A 20,801-nucleotide genomic window follows, 5' to 3' on the forward strand; every position below is an offset into this window, starting at 1 on the left:
AGGAGCTGAGAAAATGTAGTCACTGTCACTTGAGTGCATAAATACCAAGTATGATCACCTGGGTAATTGGGCTGAGCCCCAAATTTGTGCATGTGAACCTCTGTTCAGGTTCACCAGAATGTGCACTCTAATCCAGTTAACAGTCATCATCTGTAAGTATACAAACCCTATTTTGACCATCAGTGTCCTTGTTAAATGTATCTAGTTACTGAGTTATAGTCAGCCCCTCCAGATACCAAGGTTTCAGTTACTGAAGATGTGTATGCATATTTTACTGTGCAATTGCAAAAGAACTTTTGTTGCATGTAATGCAGAAAGTTAGATTTCTTAGGACTTTGATTTCTCTAACTGGACAGTCTTCTGAGCAATAAATTAAGGAGAACAGGGAAGCAACTTAATGGAATTCCATTATTAATTATTTCATACTCTAACTGCATCCAGATGGTTCATCAGGATTAGAACCTCATTAAGTTGAGTACCGTATAAAAAGACAAGTATGCACAGTGCCTGCCCCAGTGTCAGCTCCATTACCCTTTCTGAAAAGAGAATGTTAAACTGAAAGCCAATCAGCAAATGTGGCTGTGGGTTCACTTCTGTCTTTGCAGAACCGTGGCTTAAGGGAGTGTACAGTGCAGATTGCAAAGCAAAGTATGAAAGGAAGGCCAAATGCAAGAAATAAACAGGTATGTGTGCATGCCTGCTCTGCATAGCCTCTTCTGTTTTTAGTTACCAAATGTAAAAAAACCAAAGAAATTAGCAAACTCTGTATTTTTCCCCAGCTGATATCCAATTTTTAGATAAATCACTTTCCTCTGTTACAGGTTTAGTTTCCTTAAACACACAGTAGTTGTCAATAGGAAGAAGCTAGGTTTTAAATTAGCTAGAGAAGACATTTGAGCTGTAATTTTTTTGAAGTTGAACATAAAACCTTATTAAAAAAAAATACCGCATATGCTTTTGTTCAAGAGAGAAAGATGAAAATCAGTATGGATTTTCTGCAAGAGATGAAAGCTTCTAATTATATTGGATTTCAGATCTAAAAGCCCATTTCCAGAGAATCATCTGTTGTAATAAAGCTGCAATACTTCTCATTTTATCTTTTGTCCTCAGTTCCTGTGTAGTCCTGGCAAGAACGTCATCCATCAATGTACAAATGTTAAATTACCCCAGTCATGAAATATTAACAGAATGCATACAATTATGACTCCTAAATTGAAGTCTTTCTAACTGTAATTTGTCATACCTACAACTGTACAATGTTATTAGTAGAATAAAACTAGAAAACTACGAAATAGATATATTGGAAAAATAGCATTTCTAGTACATGCATTAATATAGACAAGCCCTGAACCTGATTCAGCTGAGGTCAACAAGAGGTTGTTTTTGACATTAGTGAAAGCAAAATAATGAATTCCTAGATGTCTTGGTTCTGAGCCACAGATGAATAACATAAGAGTGGTTCTTAATTCCTTCATGCAAAGGTTTAGGTTTTCTGGAGCAAAGTAGAACGAGCATGCTACTTATTATTTTCCAGATGGCAATAATATGTATTGAAATATGTATAAAATAGTCTCCTACAATCTGTACCTAGAACAGGTATGTGAATTTTTTTTTAACATATTCCCTGAAACAAACTGAGAGACAATGCTAGGGGAACACACCCTAGGCACAGTCTTTGTAAGCAACATGGGAAGTTCTCTTGCCCTAGTTCTTCCAAAATAATAATAAAATTTGCAAACTCAAAATTGAGTATGATTTTGAAATAATTTAAAACCCTAAAAGGTGTGGAATAAGATTATTAAACTTGTACAGTTCAGTCATGTATCATCCAGAACTTCAAATGTTGCAAGCTAGCCGTATTTCTTGTATTATTAATATTTTCCAATGACACCCAAAGTAGTTATTATAATGAGAATAGTTTAATCTCAAATATCTGTTTCCCATGAGCATTGTGTTTCTGCCTGCTGACTTTATCATCATTTATATGCTATGGACATTGATGAGGCCCTGACAACCTGATCTAACTTTGAAGTTACCCCTGCTTTTAGTAGGAGGTTGGACTACACACCTTTAGTCATTTCAAGACTGCATTTTCCTGTATTTCTATGATTTTTCTGCATTTTCCTGTAATTCTATGATTCTAGAAATTTTTCTAAAGGAAAATCTTAGGAATTTATGAAGTGTCCTTTCCATTACCCCTACACCACAAAAGCAGATGTCTGGGGTTTTTTATGCACTTATCTGATCACTTGTAGTAGTCCAGACTGCCTGCTGATCTAATTTCATGCTTACTTATCTCTTCTGATCTTCACTGTATGTCTCAGCCTCCACATTTCTTCTGCTACACTATATAATGGCATAATCTCATCCATTGAAAAAGCAAACCAAAACATATTAACTGTTGTGCTTTTCTAACTGTTGTTTCTCTCTTAGTGGTTAGGCTCAGCTGTCTTCCTGCAGTTCTGTCAGGCTCTACACCAAACTGGTGTCTGTTGCCTTTGACTCTGCAGGCCAATCTCTCATTTTGACCACAGCCCCTAAGAACACCTTCCTAATCAACCTCAAAACTGGTATTTTATACTCATCTGCCTTGTGGGCTGTGTTCAGTGAAGCCAGTGGTACAGTTTTCCTTAAATCCTGTCATCCTCATTTGACTCCTATCTCCATCTTTTTATTTCCTTTGCTTCCCTAATTTCTTTTTTAAATAGATTATTTGGAAGAACCTTCCCATTCCTCAGTTTCATGTATGGTTCCAAGTGTCTGGCCTTCCCTTTTCTGTCTGCAATATGTCTGTTGGTGACTTATTCCACAAATACAATTTTAGCTATTATGTGTATGTAAAAACCCTGCAGAGCTGCTTCTCCAGTCCAGACTAGACTCTTAACTTTCCAAGTGAAAAAAAAAAGTAATTATGCCTACAGATACTACTTGGAGGTCTAGCCTTCTTTAAACTTAATACATTCCTACATGTAAAACATCCTTCCTTATTTTTCACTTTCATAATGTCATTTGAGGTAGGCCAAATGAAGTAGGGTCATTATCTTAGACTCTGATTGCCAAATCCTCTCCTCTAAATTTCACCAATACTTTACTAAATGTGGCGTTACTCTCTGTAGGATACAGACATGTTTGCCCATTCACAGAACAGTCTCAGGTAAGCTGTCACTGTCACCTGTTAACTGCAACATGGTGTCCTCAGGCTTTGACAAAGCAACTTCACTGCTCTTATTCAAAATACTACTGCAAGGGTAGCGCTCTGACTATGCCGTCTTTTTAGTTTCCTCACTGATGCCACTTTCACTGTTTCATCAGATGTATCTATCCTGTCTTTGCTTTAAAGGTCTTTCAGGACCTTGTAATCACTATTCACTTGGAGCCTATGACACTGGCTTTGATTGTTTCTCTATGACGTTTTCAAACCTTTATCCATTCTCTCATGTTTTGGAGAAGAGGCCAATACAGTGACAAAATCATTGTCAGGAGGTATGAGCAGGACTCCAAAGAACTCAAGTGACTGATACTATTAAACAAATAGCCACCTACACCTGACTTAAAGCTTGAACGTTCTCCTGAATGAGGTCAGACTCAAACAGTTCAGGCAGCACACAAGGCTGGTCAGGAATATCCATTCTTCCAGCTCCCTCGTTATCCAGCCTTCAAATCTCACCCTCCAGCTTCCCCTTCTCGTAATGCACACAGGAGAAAAAATGACTATTTAAACTGATGATGTGCTGAAACCATTGCTAATCAGCTAGACAAATATTGACACTCTCATTTTACTTTTCCATTCATGTGCATTTTTTTTTTTTGTCTTTTGTCTTATCTTGGATTCTAACCACTCTGTGGGAAGTCTTTGTTTTTGTTCTTTGTTTGTACAATGTCTAGCCAGTGGGATGCTGGTCTGATTAAGGTTCACAGGCACTCTAGTAACGCGAATTAAAAACAATACCACTTTCTATTCCTGCTACTTCTACAGACACTGTTTGGCTGTGGGAAGCTGAATTCTATGGCTGCCTATGTACCAACTGAACAATACAATATCCTAATCAGTGGTCTGCTGCAAAACTGTTAAAGGAATTGCATCAACATTATTGGGGACTTGGAGAGAAGCTAGTTAATTTTGATACAACTGAAAAAGACAAAAACCCCAATTAAAAAAACCCTACATGTGATTGCATTTCATACAATAAACCTGAAATTTTGTGTCAATTTTCAGTGTCCCTTTATCAATTCAGTAAGAAGTTAAAAACATGGGCAAAGCGAAAAACAGACAAAAGGATCCCTTCTTTCACTTTCTGTCACTTCTCCTTTCCATCACTTCATCTTGTCTAACATGTGAATGTCCACTGTCAGAATATCATCAGGATTTTAAAGTTGATTAAACTTTTTGGTAAACAATTTTTACTTTAGTACAGACATTGAAAAACACAATTCCTTAGCCTGCTGTAAGAGCTTCTCCTGAGCATCATCTTTTACTATGGCTAGTACTATAATTCTTTATTTTATGCAAAAGATTATCACCTATTGATATACCTTGTAAACTTGGAAGGTGAAAAATAGGTTTTCTTGAGGATTTGCACCTTCTAAAGGCGGTTCTAGCTCGCTCAATATGAAGACTGGGTTAAATACAGAGTATTAGGTTTATAATATTTTGAATTATAATATCTTGGACTATTTATACTGCTGCTAAAAGAGAAGATGAAAGATTTTTATTATGAGACTGAACATCTTCCTTTCATGAGTTTAGAGTCCTCCACTGACATAAAAGAGAAAGGGAGGTTTTCCTTTTTTTCTCTTACCTTGGTATTAAAGAACAAGATAAAATTCTTCCTCCATTCATTTTGAGAATAAAACATTACTTTTACTTTTGTACCAGAAATCCAACAAAGTGGCTTGCTAGATATTTTGCCTCAAAAATCTTTATTATGTCAAATCCAAAGCTGTAACTTCTTTAATCATACACTAGGGCAAGTTCATATTTCCACAGAACTGAGTTTCTGACTATGAATAAAGAGAAATGAAGTTTGTCAAGAAAATTAAGGTGCACTGCTGGAATTGTGCAAAAACTTGCAAAACTGACCATGTTATCAGTGGTTACAGCCAGCTTAAGCTGTGTACTTATATAGTTTCAATCAAAATAGAATGTTAGTAGCCTTTTACTGCTATATGGCACCCACTTCTGAAGGCACTTCTGTTAATAACTAAGAGGAGGTAGAATACTTCCTTTTTAGATTTTAAGCTGTGTGAAAGACAAGCTCTACTGTTTCCATAATGCAGACATCTCAAGAGGGTCCAACCTTTGCAAGAAAAAAACCCTGTATGTTTCAGAAATTCTGACTTGGTAAGAATTACAGAAAGTTTCTCATTCCTTCCTCCCCTGTCAAATCAGAAAAGACAATAATCAGTCCTATCCACACCCAAAGAGCCAAAAGCAGCAGAATGATCTGTATATCCTATTTCACTCTGAGTCAAAAGAAAGGTTATGGTGACATTTAGTCTCAATTTATAAAAGCAATGCTAGAGATATTAATGAAGATGCAAGAATCCTATTACTGCTCCTAAAAATGTGGCATCTATGAAAACAAACAAAACCAAATTCCTGAGAATCTTGCTATGCCTCAGCATCAGGATGGTGCAAGTGTAATTATTTAATGGCTGAAGGTAATTCTAGTTAACATCAGACTTCAGATGTAACACTGACCACAACTTCAGATTCAGATGTACTTTTGGAGACATCAGACATGCTGTCTCTTAGAGCAGGAGCAACATTCTACCAATTCCTTTGAATTCATGCACTATGCCACTTAAAATATTTACTTAAATATGTGCATTTCCAAGAAAGAAACAGTGCTCTTCATACAGCACAGACCCTCTAAAGTCTTATATTTGAAGAAAAGGCAATTAAAAAAATTTATTGGAAACTTCTAAACAAAACAAACCAAAATACAAAAATTAAATCTGGAAGAAACAGATGAAACAAGCTGCTCATATTAATAAGGCCCAAGGCAGATTCAGATTGAAACATTTTCTTTGACTATTATTATGTTTTTCTGACATTTAAAGTAGTGTTGGCACACATCACCTTTTGACACAACCGTTCTGAATCTTTATTGTTGTAAAATGAAGTCACCATATAGAGGGGGGGTAAAAGGAGAGGAATAGCTCTACTAATTGTGCATTCATCTTTAAATTTTTGATCAATGAGAACATTAAATGTCAAAAAAAAAAGATAAAAGGGAGGATGGAAACCCAGATTTTTCTTTCATGTCATCTAGTTTTTCTAACAACTCTAGAAAATACATGCTCAAAGTTCATTTTTAGAAAAGACATACATTTAAGTCTTGAAAAATTATTGTACTTGTGATTAAATCTAGATTATAAGTTAACATATTTACCTCATTTTATCAGAAAGATTGCCTCAGTATCAAGAATTGTTCATTCTTGACTGATGCAGTATTTCATTACTGTATGGAAACAACTCATCAAAAATAGATTTGGGGAATGGGTTGGAGTTCAGTTGCAAAAAGCTGACACCTTAATGATGGGTCTCCAGTTCAAGAATTGTCCATTCCCCTTGAGGGGACGAACAGTCTTCAGATGAAAAGCTTGCCACTGTAATGCTTGCTGAGGAATCGTCAAGTGGAGACATGAGTTCAGTCCACCTACTGAATGTGTCAACTTGTGATGTACCCTGAGGATTTGAACCATCTCGTGCCAGAAACAGTGTCTGATTAATAAGACATTGTGCTAAGTTAAGGTCTTCAGGAACAGAGTTTTTGAAATCTATATTTGAGTCCTGCTCAGATAACAATTGCCTGAGTAGAGTCCAGTCCTGTTCTGCAAACTGTTGATCTTCAAAATCCATCTCTAGAACTGCTGTTTCTGAATCCATCCTCTGCTCAATTGCTTCTCCAACATCCATCTCATATATTGGAGAAAGGGTTTTTGGAGGCCGATGTTCATACATGCAGGTTTGTGCCATTGTGTCATAATCATCTATGTCTCCTGAAATAATTCACAATACTGTACAATGTAAAAATTGTAGATGATCCTCCCCTCAGGGCTGTGTAGAGCAAAATTTAATTCATTCAGGAAGGACAATCCAATCAGGTTAAAAAAGGGGGGATGGAGGGTTATACAAAATTGACAAAATTTGAGTCATTTATTTCCTATATAAAAAACAAAGTATGATTTATAAATTAAGTTAAAGCAGCAATCACCACTGGTAATTAACAATAACCTCCATAATTAAGTTTCTGATACAGAAAATGACAATGTAAATATACACTTAATGCACATGAAATTTCTCATTTACTACATAAATTAAATTTAGACCAGGAGGTGCATAGAGGGAATTAATAGAGAATAATTACTGAATGGTGACTTAAGCTATGTCAGCTTAGAAGAGAATTAAAACCAAAATTGTTTATCCACAGGCTTATTTCTACACTGCACATGCAAGGGCAGCTGCAGGCAAGGGCAAGCAAACTTAAAAAAAATAGTACAACTTTTAATGTCTTCTTGTTCTGTGGTCTGGCTGAACATAGATCATCATCAGTGTTTCATTACTCTCGAATACACAATAGTTGTAATCAACACTATTGTATATTTTTGATGGGATAAACAGACTGAATTGTTGATATAAAGAAGACAAAACACAAAACTAGACAAATATTCATCTAGCTACATGGAACAAGTTAGAACTTTTTTGTATATAAGCATCAGTTCTAAGTATAATCTCTCTTTTAGGAAATAAGCTTTTACTGGTAAAATTTAGAATTTTAGACATCTCATAAGCTTTAAAGCAGAGTTCAAACCTACTCCCACTGGTGTATATGGCAAATATTCAGTTATATTCAGTGGGAGAATGATTCAAATTTGTATATAATATATAAATAAATAAATAAATTACAACAATAATGCATATAGCTGTTCAGGTAAACAGTTCAGTGCGCTTTAGTTAAGGTTATTACTTTAGTTATTGCACATCCCATTCAGACATACTATATGTTGTCAAGCAGACAAAACAAATACTAAGATTCCATCAAAAGCTGATGCTGTCAATATTAGATTGGATCAAAAGTAACTGAAGTACAGACAACTGCATCCAATCTTTCTTTTAGCATTACATAAAATCTCTTTTCTTGTAGTCAAGTTTCTCATTGAATAGCAGGGTATTGACGGATATTTCAAACAGACAAGCATTTCTCTACCCAAGTGAAATACTTAAAAATATTTAAATATAGTTTCAGCCAAAATTACTTCAGGATTCAATCCCAGACAAATTGCCAAAGCTTTCCCTATTAATTTGGTTTTGAATGACTGAATGTTTCTATTTCTGTACATTACCTGGAAGTAAATCAGTATTAGCACATTCAGTAGCTGCTGGTTGACTGTCTCTCACTTGACTTTCCTGAGTCAGCATCTGATTCTTACTGGCTTCTACAGGTTTTGCAGAGCTGCTCTTTTGCACATCAGAATTATTTTCTCTCTGTTGAAGATCCAGATGACATGGCCTTTCTTGAGATTTTGTGTCATTGTCTAAGTACTTATTGCACTGGTGAAATTCACTATCCACCTCATTCTTCATAGTTACTTGCTGTTTTTCTCCTGGATGTGGACTACCTGCTGAATATACTTTCTCTGGACAATTTTGTTCAGTCATTGAAGCACCTTGATTCTCCTTTCCTGGGATTTCAGTACCGTGAAGATGGAGGAGAGAACTTCCACTTTTATCTGATCTGTTGTCTCTATCCTTGTGCTGTTTGCCATCCAGGAATCCATCTTCAGTTTCTAATGAGTATCTTGAATAAAATGTCTTTCCATGGTGCTCTTGAGAAACACTGTCAAATACTTCTGACGGAGTAAGAGAATCTACTGAGTGCTGACGTGAAGTGTGAGTTTCCACTTTATCATCAGCTCCCAGTTCTTCACATTCATCTACTGAAAGTAAAACAGATCGTTTGAAATTTTTAGTTTTAGAAAACTCCTGACTTGCAGTATCATTTTCTGTTGCATCCTCAAAAGCTAAATTATCAATTCCGTGGAACTGTTGAGTAGGAGCATTTGATGGTGGAAAGTTTTCTGCAACGTTCTCTGCTTCAGATCTGTCATCTTCTGTTTCATCGGCAGAAGAAGAAACTTGGTCTGCTTCCTGAGTAAACTGTGCATTACCAAAAGCAGAACTTTTGCTTTCTCTAGTATTGATCCGTGAACTCTCTTGATGGGACCAAATTTCAGGTCTTTTTCTTGGTATTTCATCATCACTTGTTGAATTAACACGGAAGAGATCAGAACCCTCTTTTTTCATTTTCACTTCTATTCTTAGACTGCTATCATAAATTTTTAACTCCTCAGGTGTGCTTGTGTCACTGCTGCTTCTTCCAAGAAAATCATGACATAACATAGTACTGCATTTAGAAATCCCTCTTTCATTGGATCCCTCATCATCCTGAGAGCCTCCGGCATCATAATCTTCTGATCTTGGTTTTATATCATCAGAGGATGTGGTTGCACTGCCAGTATCTGATTCAGGACTCTCTTTTGGATCTACGGCACCAGTACTCCAATGGTCCACAAAGGGAATTTCTGCATTTTCATGGTTTTCTGGCATTTCCATAGGCTCTACAAGCTCTGTGTAATTAGGTGAATATTTTTCTGTTATTTGTTCTGTGGAACATTCTGAAACATCATCTAAGTCTGTTGTAACTGATTTATATTCAGTCAAGGCTGAGGTATCACACAGTTCATCAACTGTAAGAAATCCCTCCACATGGATCTGAGGAGATGATGTCTCATCCTCTTTATTGGTTACTTGGGAAAAGTTTGACAAAGCGTTTTTGCCATAGTTAAGACCTGTTTCAGAGTTTATTGTATCACTCTGTTCATTACAGACTTTTGCTGCTTTTGAATCTTTCACCAGTTCTCCTAAAACAATAGTCTTCTGATTTGTTTCCTTGGAAAAGTCTGAATTTCCATCATTGGAAGACTGTGCATGACAGTGAAATTCAGCTGTATTATCATCTTTCTCTGGATCTTCAGTCTTTCTAATTCCAGTCCGATCTCCACAGATTTGTCTTTTTTCCATGTCATTTTGTAGTGAAATATTCAGTTTAGTTTCTTCTGCAGTTAGAGGAGAAGAAGATTGGGATTGTATTTTGTATTGCACATTTTCAGAAGAATCTGGTAATTTTTGTTTATTGGATTGACAGGACTCCAGCAATTTATTGTCAGTGATACTTTCCATGGCAGGTTTTAAAGATTCATTTGCAGAATAGCATTCATTACTGTCATGAAGCTGACCTGCCACAGCATCAGCCATGTTTTTCTCAAGTTTCTGTCCTGAACCTCTGTGTTCAGAGGTGTGCACATTCTTCTGGACAACAGGAGAATCACTCCTTGAATGCTTTTGGGCGGAGGACTGAGATTTTAGTACAGCTGTTTTCTGTTTTGGGTCTTTACTGTTTGTGATCTCAGCATTCTTTGATGGAGCCAGAGTCTTAGGTGTTATTTTTGCAGTGGCTTTTGTTACAGGTGTTTGTGATTGTTTAATACTCTTCTTCTTAGCTGAAGGATGTTTTTCTGGGAGTGTTGTCTGAACCAGGTGTTGTAACACATTTTTTTCTTCATTATGTTTTGGAGAAATTCCTGATTTCAGTGAATTGGGTGATTCCCCCTGAGGTCCTAACAAACAGTAAAAAAGACTATAAAGGTTGTATATGCCAGTCACAGTATATTCACCAGTTTTATGTTAGTGTTTGTTTATGTTAAGAAACAAGTTACTCAACTTTTTATGTAACTAAGGGATTTAGGGCATGTTAAAGAATTAAGATTTGAAATAACAAATAGTAAATAAAAATACCATCTTGGCACCTTTAAAGCAGTTCATAGAATATACATACAGGAATTACTTCAGCCTGTAACTGAGGTGGTCATCCCTGGAGTAAAAAGCAGCAGCTCTCTAATAATGCATACAAACACTACACAGCAGCTTAGCACAGGAAGTGATGAGTACTGTATTCAATTTATATTGTAGAGGAAATGAACAGAGGCAGAAAATAATTACATTAGTTGTAATGTGATTAGAATACCAGAATTAATGTCCCTGCTCAGTCAGAAATACTGCAAGATCTTTAATGACCACAAATTGACAGAACCTGTGTTTTCTACATCACAGTACATTTAAGATAATATAACTTGAATAGTGGAGCTCCATCCTTAACACTTTGTATCCTTCTAAAGCAGTGTTTCATCTCTGTGTCCTACAGTGTCATTTCCTACACCTACTATCAGTAGCTGTTGAAATCGAGTATTTGTTTGGGGGCCAGTATCAGTAGCGCTGCTGCTAGGGGGGAAACAGGAAAACACCAAAATAGGGAGGCATAAAGCAGTCTGCAGTCCAGATCTTTGTTGCCTATTACAAATGCTCGACCTACAGAATTTCTGTTGAGCTCAGTCATGGTTCCAAATGCAGAAGTGCAGGGGATCAGCAAATGGAAGACTCTGCAATGCAGATTAAACAAGCAGAAGAAAACACCAACTGGCAGTGAAGACCATCTTTTAAGTATTTTGAAGTTGACACATTCATTTGCATTTTACAGTTTAGCATTGTCACCAAAAGTGAAATATGGAAAAAACCCAGAATTCTTCAGAGGACTTTTCCAAATACTTGTGCTAAAAACCAAACAAACCTCAAAGCTTTGCATAATAGTGGCAGATCATTTAACTGCTGTATGAAACTTTACCTTGGTTCTTGGGAGAATTGGTAGGTGTGTTTTGAGTCTTTTGCTGTGCTGCAGAATTGGTACTCACATTCCCTTTTTTCTTTAGAACAGCTTGTACATTTTGCTCATTACACCCTTTTCCTGTTGGTTTTTTTGACAGACTGCAAAGAAATTATTATATCCATTATTTCCAGGCTTAGGTCTGGCAATGTTTAATTATATTTAAACAAGCAATATATGTGTTTTAATGTGCCCACATACATAAACATTGAAAATGCAATATAAAAAGTAAACTTTTTGAAAATAAAAATGAAATGCATATCTATATTTTTAATTTATATATAAACATGTATATATAATGACCCATTTCACAATTTCACGGCGCTTCAGCTGTCTCCTGTCCAGTAGTTTAAACTAAACTATTCCAGAAATGGTAATTTTACAACACCTTGTGTAGTCATTAACTGTTCCAGTATGCAGAATTCTGAATCACCTATAACAATTTAAAAATTATTAGCATGCAACAGTCCAACACAAAAGCCAAACCAATTTTATCTTTACAGCAATGTTGCCAATAGCTAACTCAAATTGTTTTGCCAATAACATCCTACAGTCAACCGTTCTTAGATTAAAAAGAACATCTAATGGTAGGTTTAACAGTTCACCTGAAACCTTTCTTCCCAAACTCATCCACTCATGCACACATATATAAACATACCTGCTTGTTGTGACATTAGCCTCAAGCTCAGTCTTCTTTTTTTTGGTGGTGACTCCATTTGATACCTTCACAGATGCCTTTATTTTCACTACTGTAAAGTAAATTCAGAGTTAATTACAGGGGGAAATGCATTGCATATAAGTACTGAAAAAAATCTAAAATATGAAGACCAGTTATTGAGAAGACCATACATGCTAAACTTGTAAAATATTTACTGTTTTAGATGGCTATTAATTGACCATAAAGTCAGTTAATACTCATTTACAGGGGAAGAAGGTAACTCTTATCAATTTATAGATTTTCTTAAAGCTTTCCTGGCTGGTTTTCAGTGTATGACCAGCCTGAGACTAATCAGAAGAGGACTCTGAAGAAAGAATTGTAAAAAATTACCAGTCTGTTTTTTCCCTTCCTCTACCAATTTATCCTCTTTGGGTTCCTCTGTCTGTTCACCTGCAGTCTGGATATCCATGTTTGAATTTGCTGACTTGCTGGAAGTTGCTGCTATAGTCACCAAGGAGGGAGATTCCTTCCCTGTGGTTTTTTTCAATGGCTTTGTTTTGTTCTGCATGCTTGAGGTTACTGTCAGCACTTTAGGTCTGGCACCTGCAATTTTTCCCTCAGGATTCTTTAGTCCTTTGCTACTTCCTGAATTTTTTTGTCCACTTGCAGATGATGTCTTTTCTGTATCTTGCTTGGTAAGCATGCTTTCAGCCTTCACATTTCCATTATTTTCTATTTTTGTCTTTATAACAGCTCTAGCCTTTGGCGAAGCAGCTTTTTCCCCAGGTTTAGAATCCTTAGTAATCTTGGAAACTAATTTTTTACCATCCTTCCCCTTTACATCCTCATGCTTTGAAGTCTTATTAACAGTAGTTCTATTGGTGGATGCATGTCCAGATGCTCCTAATCCATCAGATTTCATTTTATCTTGATTAGTGGAAGAATCTCCCCTGCAATCTTTCTTGCCGTGTTCTGCCCAGGAAGTATTCCTTATACAAACAGATGCAGTAGTATTTTTATTTAGCTAGGAAAAAAAAATAGCATCAGAAAAAAACCCAAACAAAACATTTGTAACACCAAATTATCCATAATCTGTAATTTCTGAAACACATCTACTTTTAAAGTAGTACATGAATCTAAAGCAACAAGATTCAACATAGAAATAAAGGTATATATATATATATACACACACACACATTTAAGCTCCGTTTGCTGGCTTTCAAGAATATTAAAGTACTGCTCTGTGTAGAGGAGACAGAAATATCTAAGCTGAGTTTCACTTTTACTTTGAACAAATTACTCTGTAATATTTATTTATATTATTAGTGTCTGCTGAAGTAAAAAAAAATTTGAGTTATATGTGCATATTTTCCAAAAAGGAATAAAGACTACGCATTATTACAAACATAAAGCCAAAAACTATTTTACAATACATGTGATGTTTTTAACTACTACCAACAGCATATCCACAGAGAAATGACAGTATCGATACTCTCAGGTAAAGAGGAACTCAAATATGGAGAATTAAGTGCATGAAAGGGAATCTTTGTGATACTAGTGTCATTGCAATGTATGCAAGACTGTCAAATCATGTGAAACCCATACTGGTTTTTTACCAATTAATAATGTAGTTTTCAGTGTGAGTTTCAATAGAAGAGTTGTTGAATGCACTAAAAAATATTTTTCAGAGCAGGGAGTGTAACAGACTCAGTGTTGTGGTGGCTTGTAATAATAGCAGAGGTTCATTAGCTCAGTGGCAAACCATTTGCTCTGGGAAACAGATGAGTTTCATTATGTAGCAAGACAGGAATGTGAGATTCTGAACACAAATTCCTGCCTTTTATTTGCGCTTATTGGTTTGAAAATGTCACACAACACAGTCTGAGTCCTAAGATGTGTCCAGTAATGAACATTACTGATTATGCAGAAACAGTTTACAAGAAAATACAGATTTTTCAAAACCGAGGTCCATTAAGCAATATGGAAAATTAGTATTAATTTAAAACAAATAATGAAAATAGTTTTGTTTGCAGTTATTTGAATGTTTTTAATGTTTGGATATAAACGTTTACCTGAGAACTGGTGAATACAGGTTTTTTGCCAAGTCTTCGGTCATCACCCTTGTCAAATGCAGCTGTAAAAGGAACAAGCAGTTTCTTTACTATTTGGCAGGAAAAAAGGGGGACAGAAATCCAGCCAGCCTACTCAGTTAACATCATGTGAAATCAGAAAGCACTTCTTTGGGTCCTGTCATTATTCTAGAAAGGCTGATTTTGGTGACATAGCAAATGTTAAGTGGAAATACATGGTTTTATGTTTGGAACAAAAAATGTGGGATCTGTAATGACATCACATGGCCATAAGCAAGTTACTTAACTCTTCTGTTTCCCCATGTCCATAATAAGACTTTTGTTTATCCAAGCTCAATTCATTTAAAGCTAGCAGTGCACTGAGACCTTTGAAAGTGTACAAAATTTACAAAAAGATACCTTCAAATTTAGAGTATTAATGACTTTTAACTGTATTGTTAATTATAAGATATTTATTTATACTATATAAAGAAAAGATTAATTACATTAAAGTAAATGAAATTAGTTTTCAAAACTGACAAAGCCAAAATACCTAAATGTACACACTAAGGTCATAGTGCCTCTTTGGATAGCATGCAGCGTAATGTCATGAGAATTATCCCTGTGATTGTCATGTGGAGTTTTCAGGCAGCGAATGCCTTTTTTTTATCTGAGGTACTCTGGGAGGAAAGCAGTTTTCAACAAAGCTTTTAAATCAGTTGCACTTGTAGAATACAAAAAGGATATTTATAGACACTGTACAGACCCAGAATCGATAGGTTTCATTTATGTCTGTATTCATATTTCAGCTGAAGAAAAGGTTTTGCAAAAAATATATTAAAAATTTAGTCATTCAGTGCCTCATGTTCTGATGTGCTATACATGGAAACATTTTTTGTATGTATAATACAGAAATTCTGGTGAATTCTTACTAAAGATACTAAAAATAATTTTTATTTAGGTCTCTAAAAATCACACAAAAGGTATGCTGAAAATGGCACCCCAGGGATCTAATCCTTTTTCTAGCAGTGACTCTGCACATTAATACATACCAATATATTAAGACAAAATCCATATAAACTTGTGCCTAAGAAAACATAAGACAGGTTGTAAATGAAAGAATCACAATATCATCTCTCTTATTTTGGCATTTTTCCTCCTCTGTTACAGCTTTCTAAATCTATATAGGCTAAATTTCCAGGAGAAAAGCCACCACCGGAAATCTTTAAGATGAAAGTTGACCTAAGTTATCCTAGACATTTTTCACCTGAGGATTAAAATTTGTCTACCAATATTGTACAATCGCTTTGCCTGTAATTAAACCAGATAATTCATGCAAACATTTCAGCCTTTTCATATATAAAATGTATGCAACTTCAGTTAGAATTTAACCTAAAAGAAAACAAAACAATTTTTGGCAAGATGGAGTTTGGACCACTAAGACACACCTTGATTTTAAATATTTTTTTCTATTGAAAGCACTAGTGTAAAGTAGCTAAAACATCATTCACAATATATACATGATCATCTTAAAAGTAAACCACCCCAAATCAGAACAACCCACCCTTTTTTCTAAAGCTGACTCCTCTGCTCCTGAAGGATTTTATAATCAAGAAAGAAATCCTAATCCTGTTTTACAGAGTAGTATGAGATATTATTTGACTACATCCCTAAATCATGCTTAGAAAGACTGTCACTGCATCTTTCAGCATGTAAATGTAGAATAAAATTTTCATCTACCTCTAGGAATAAACATTTTTATAACTATTATATCCTAGCTACTATTTTCTTTATCAAAAGGGACATAAAAATGTTTATTTCTCCTTTGAATCAAAAGTGATTTGAATTCAGAGAAGTATGTAACATTCTTTTTTTTTACAACACTGTACTGTCAAAGCTAATATTAAACCATAACCCGAACTCCATCATCAGTTCCACATCCTCAGAATACTCGTGCACTTCAAAACAAAGGAGCGTTCAGAACAAAAACTCCTTTTTGTTGGAAGTGCTGTCTGTTAAAATGTTGAGAGCACCATGCAGCTCCTTAGGGGCTCTCTGCAGCAGCACACACAAGATCACAATGCCAATCAACCGAGGAGCCCAGCTATCTGCATTTGTTCCCAGTGCACAGGATGAGCATTATGCAAGAGATGAGCAATATTTATACATCATGGAGAAAAAGATAAAGGACAGAAACGGAATTCATAGAATGGATAATCTGCTTTGTGCAAATTTAATTCATCCACAGCTCTTATCTCCTTAAAAATGAGGCAGATAAGGTTTTTAATCCTACTGCAGTGTTTTCATTAATTTAGAGTAGCTGTAAATAAGAATAGAATCCATCTACATGATGGGGAGGGTGGGAGGTTTCTATCATACATACTCCTAAAAAGAAAAGCAGGGCAGACTCTTCACAGAAAATTACTTACTGATTCCCATGTTTGAAACTAGCTAAGCATGCCATCATGCTTCTATTCTAAAACACCACTTCAAAACGCAAAGCAGCACAAATTTTAATTGAATTTGTATCAGGCTCCACAATTCCATCTGCATTGTATCTACTAAACAGATTGCTAAAAAATTCTAATGCCATTTGATGCCAGACATACCTGCTTGTATTTTCTGTTGATGGTCTGGCCTCATCAGCTTCCAGCCTTCTGTGTGACGAACAGCATAAAAAGACTGAACCAGGAAGACCCAGAGCTTATCACGCAGCGCCTGGATCTTGCACGTAAAACCCTGTGTTCAAGTAACAAATCAGCAGCTGGCGAGGGGCATATTGTCATAGCAACCAGTCATTATTCCTTTCAGAATCTACTTACTCCCTAAGCTAGATCAATGATGTCATCACTTATATTTTATAACGGTCTGGTAGATGGAGATGCTGTTTTTGAAGGATTATTGCCCACCACAGTGATTTTTTTCTGTACTTTAAAACCTACAAATTACAGCACTAGTAAGCACTACATTGCTCTCATTGCTCTTTTTTTCTTTTCTTTTTTTTTTTTTTTTTAAATGAACCCCATAATAGCTCTTCACTGTCAGCTGTGTCACAACAAGGTCAAATACTCCAGGGAAAAATAATGTATTTGATTAAATTTTCATTGCTTTGACCAAGTAGATCTACAATAGCACCAGACTGCAGTAATTAATTTTTCATTTTTTTTTTACTCTTTGTCATACTATTGATGAATTATTCCCAGAATTACAGTCAACCACAGCTTAAATGTCATTATTTAGATGTGTGAATATACACGGTATGTTACACACATGGAGCCTGACATCTCCACCCCATCCAAAAAACACACATGGGATTAAATGTCAGTCCTTGCTTTAGAGGACAGTCTTAAACAAAAGCAAATGTACCTGTGACCTTCACAAAAAGGGGGGGAAATATTTAGGGAGAATGAGAATAAGCTCTCTTCCCCTGCAAGTTTGAGGTAATGCAGCATTTTGGTAAGTTTTTTTCTTACCACAAATTAAAATTGATAGCAAAGATCAATGGGGCAGTGCTGCCCATAGGACTTATATTTTCGGTAATACACAGGAATTTTTTGATTGCCAGGATGGGGTTTCTCTTTAAAGTAAACAAATGTCTACATTATCTGTACTTCCAAAAGGATCTTGGATTTATGCAGATGCTTTTCTGTATGACCCCAGTTGCATGACTGAGCCATCTGAGTTCACACCGTATCATCTGATTTGAACCATGACATGAAACAATACTAGAATAGTTTTTCTACAAACACTGCACACTGAAGAACCTACCATCTCCTTCACATTTGCAGAGTCCAACAACATATCCATTGCTACAAGAAGAGAGCAGCTATTTTCATTATTAATGCTTTTTTCAATTGCACTGAAAATTAGTTCTAGAAGGTCAGGTTTGCTGCTCATTGCCTGTGCCTGAGGAAACAACAAAAGGCAGTTGTTTAAAACAAAAGCGTGTACTTTGTATGCAAAAGCATTACTGAGCAGAGACGATCTGCTATCAAGCTGTGCAGGAGGTATTCCAAAACTGAGCATCTTCTTTTGTATCCATTCCATAATCCCACCCCTCTCCAGGCCTCTAGCAAATTATCCTGAGGCCTCGCTCATTAACAGAAATTGTAGAAACAAGCACACTGTGATGAATTTACAGCCCCATGCAATTCTGGATCCAAAGACAAATTGTTTTAACATTTCCCTAATAATTTTTTTCACTCCTCTGTACATATTAAAAAACATATTTCACAGGAGAAACGAACTGGCTGGACAACTTGGTATGTTCTCACCAGAACATACAGCATTGCCACATTCGTGCAACTCACAATAAAAAATCAGAAGAAGTTTGAGTACACTGCTCATACTCATAATCCTGTAAACCCATGCTGTTATTCCAGGGATCTGAAAGCTTTTTTGGAGCTGATATCTATACTTTTTACAACACAGAAACTGTCCCACTAAATCAATTGGAACCTTTGCTTAACTGAAGCACATAATCTGAATGCAGTATTAGCCCTGTGTATCAAAGTATTTATGTACTTTAAAACAAACCTGGAAAAACCCACCCCCCAAAAATCTTAGTGCTGCCCAAGTATTTTTAAAATTTTCCATAGAATTGTACTTCAAAACAAAAGTTGAAAGTATTTTGGTAATTTAACAGCCTGAACTTGCCAAAATGTCATATAATTCAATTTATTTGGAAGCATATAATAACTTGAGGGCACTTTTACCTGCAACAAAACAGAGAAGCTTTCACTTTGTACTACATGTGGGAAGTTTGCAACAATAAAGGTTACACATTCCTCATGTAACCGTGATGCCAAGGCCACAGCTGTCTCTGTCCATTTCACTCGGGGAAGGCTATTGATCAGCCGGTCACTCTCCATCAAACGGAAAGCAGCATTCTTGTGGTTCTTGAAACAGAAGCAGAAATTAGCCTGTTGCCAAGCAATTACCTAAAGAATTGCTGATTGTAAAGTAGCTTCTGTCCAGTTACTGAACTTTTACACAATAATGTCATTATTTCCCTTATTTAAATAAATTTGGATTTTTATAATTCTTAAAATTATATGTGCCTTTGAAACTAAAGCAGGAAAAGAAAAATCTATTGGTTCTGTTTTGCCTGCAGTTAGGTAGTAACATTTTCAGTAGATTTTATTATATTTTTTTCAACTGTGTCATTACATACTGCAGTCCTGAAGAAAATAAGGCAAATGTTAGCTGGAGAAGCTGAATAGAGAAAAAACATTATAGGTCACTGAAAGATATAAGAAATTCTTGAATAAAACATCTAAGTTGAGGTTTTACGTGGGTGTGGATGGCCTAGCATTCGGGATACAGAGAAAACTTTTTCATAATTATGAATCCTTTTGCTTTATTTAAAGGAGTCAGGCAACAAATATTTATCTTCCCAGATGGAGTTTTAACTGAACTTACCCTCTTTGTTGTCTAAAGTTTCTCAAAGAAAAGTAACTGTTATGTTTCTAGTTACACTTCAAACATGCAAACAGATTTGCTAATATTTATTACCCTGGTCTGTGTCTTTGGTTCTTTCATGCATGGCATCAGCACAGTACCTGAGGGCAACTTCCACTGGCAAACACATCACTTGAAAAGAACTTGGAATTTATGGTTATCCACATTAGAATGGCCTGAAAGCTCTATTCAACATGACCTAGCAGGACACTGATAAATTATGCAGTAACACTTGAAAAAGCAACAATTCAGATAAATATTTGACACAAAAACCCCAACTGCAAATTCAGATCACAATCACATTTGTCCTATGCAACTTAAAAAGCAGGGAGTACCTTCTTTGTGCATATTACAGTTGAAAGAGAAAATCTGGCCATCCATTGTTAAAATATATTTTAAAAACTATTTTACTCATCTCTGGGCAAACTCAGTTTGCTTCTCTGCAGATCACGTAAATTAACAATTACATATATGCTTATGGGTTGATTTTGCTCCCACTGGACTCAATTACAAGCTTTTTGAATTGCCTCGAATTCAACCCCTGCTCACAAGGCAATAAGCATTTACTCCCATTAGACACTTAGAGTGAAATATAAAATGCCTTCACTGACTTCTAATTAAATCAGCACTTTGTAGAAGTGGTTCTAACTGAATTTTACTTCTCTCATTGTACTTTTTTTCCTAAGCATTGTAAAGTGGACTCCACTTTACTTATCTAAAACTCCAGTAATTTTCTTGCATGAGTTTGAGACATCAGGGATAGGTATACATAAAGCACCTGGAGAGTGCTTTAAATGGCACTCCCATTTTAATGTTTCTGTGTTCATGATT

At 35.7% G+C, this 20,801-nt stretch overlaps 1 protein-coding gene across 3 annotated transcripts in view; it reads right to left on the bottom strand.

Moving 5' to 3' along the window:
- Positions 1-1,958: 1,958 nt before the first annotated feature.
- Positions 1,959-20,801, bottom strand: part of LOC103612599 (uncharacterized protein KIAA1107) — a 31,194-nt gene continuing 12,351 nt past the window's right edge. For 2 of the 3 annotated variants that reach the window (XM_017729910.1, XM_017729912.1), the window contains 9 exons: positions 19,226-19,408; positions 18,279-18,416; positions 17,120-17,249; positions 14,514-14,575; positions 12,832-13,465; positions 12,442-12,532; positions 11,745-11,884; positions 8,350-10,683; positions 1,959-7,005 (listed from right to left, as the gene is read on the bottom strand). In XM_017729910.1, coding sequence (XP_017585399.1) covers positions 6,536-7,005; positions 8,350-10,683; positions 11,745-11,884; positions 12,442-12,532; positions 12,832-13,465; positions 14,514-14,575; positions 17,120-17,249; positions 18,279-18,416; positions 19,226-19,408 — 4,182 coding nt within the window. In that variant the 3' untranslated portion in view covers positions 1,959-6,535. The remainder of the gene's footprint in view (positions 7,006-8,349; positions 10,684-11,744; positions 11,885-12,441; positions 12,533-12,831; positions 13,466-14,513; positions 14,576-17,119; positions 17,250-18,278; positions 18,417-19,225; positions 19,409-20,801) is intronic. The other variant, XM_017729911.1, reaches the window with a different exon arrangement.

The sequence above is a fragment of the Corvus brachyrhynchos genome, unplaced genomic scaffold, assembly GCF_000691975.1.
Source record: "Corvus brachyrhynchos isolate BGI_N302 unplaced genomic scaffold, ASM69197v1 scaffold101, whole genome shotgun sequence".
In the NCBI taxonomy this organism is placed as follows: domain Eukaryota; kingdom Metazoa; phylum Chordata; class Aves; order Passeriformes; family Corvidae; genus Corvus; species Corvus brachyrhynchos.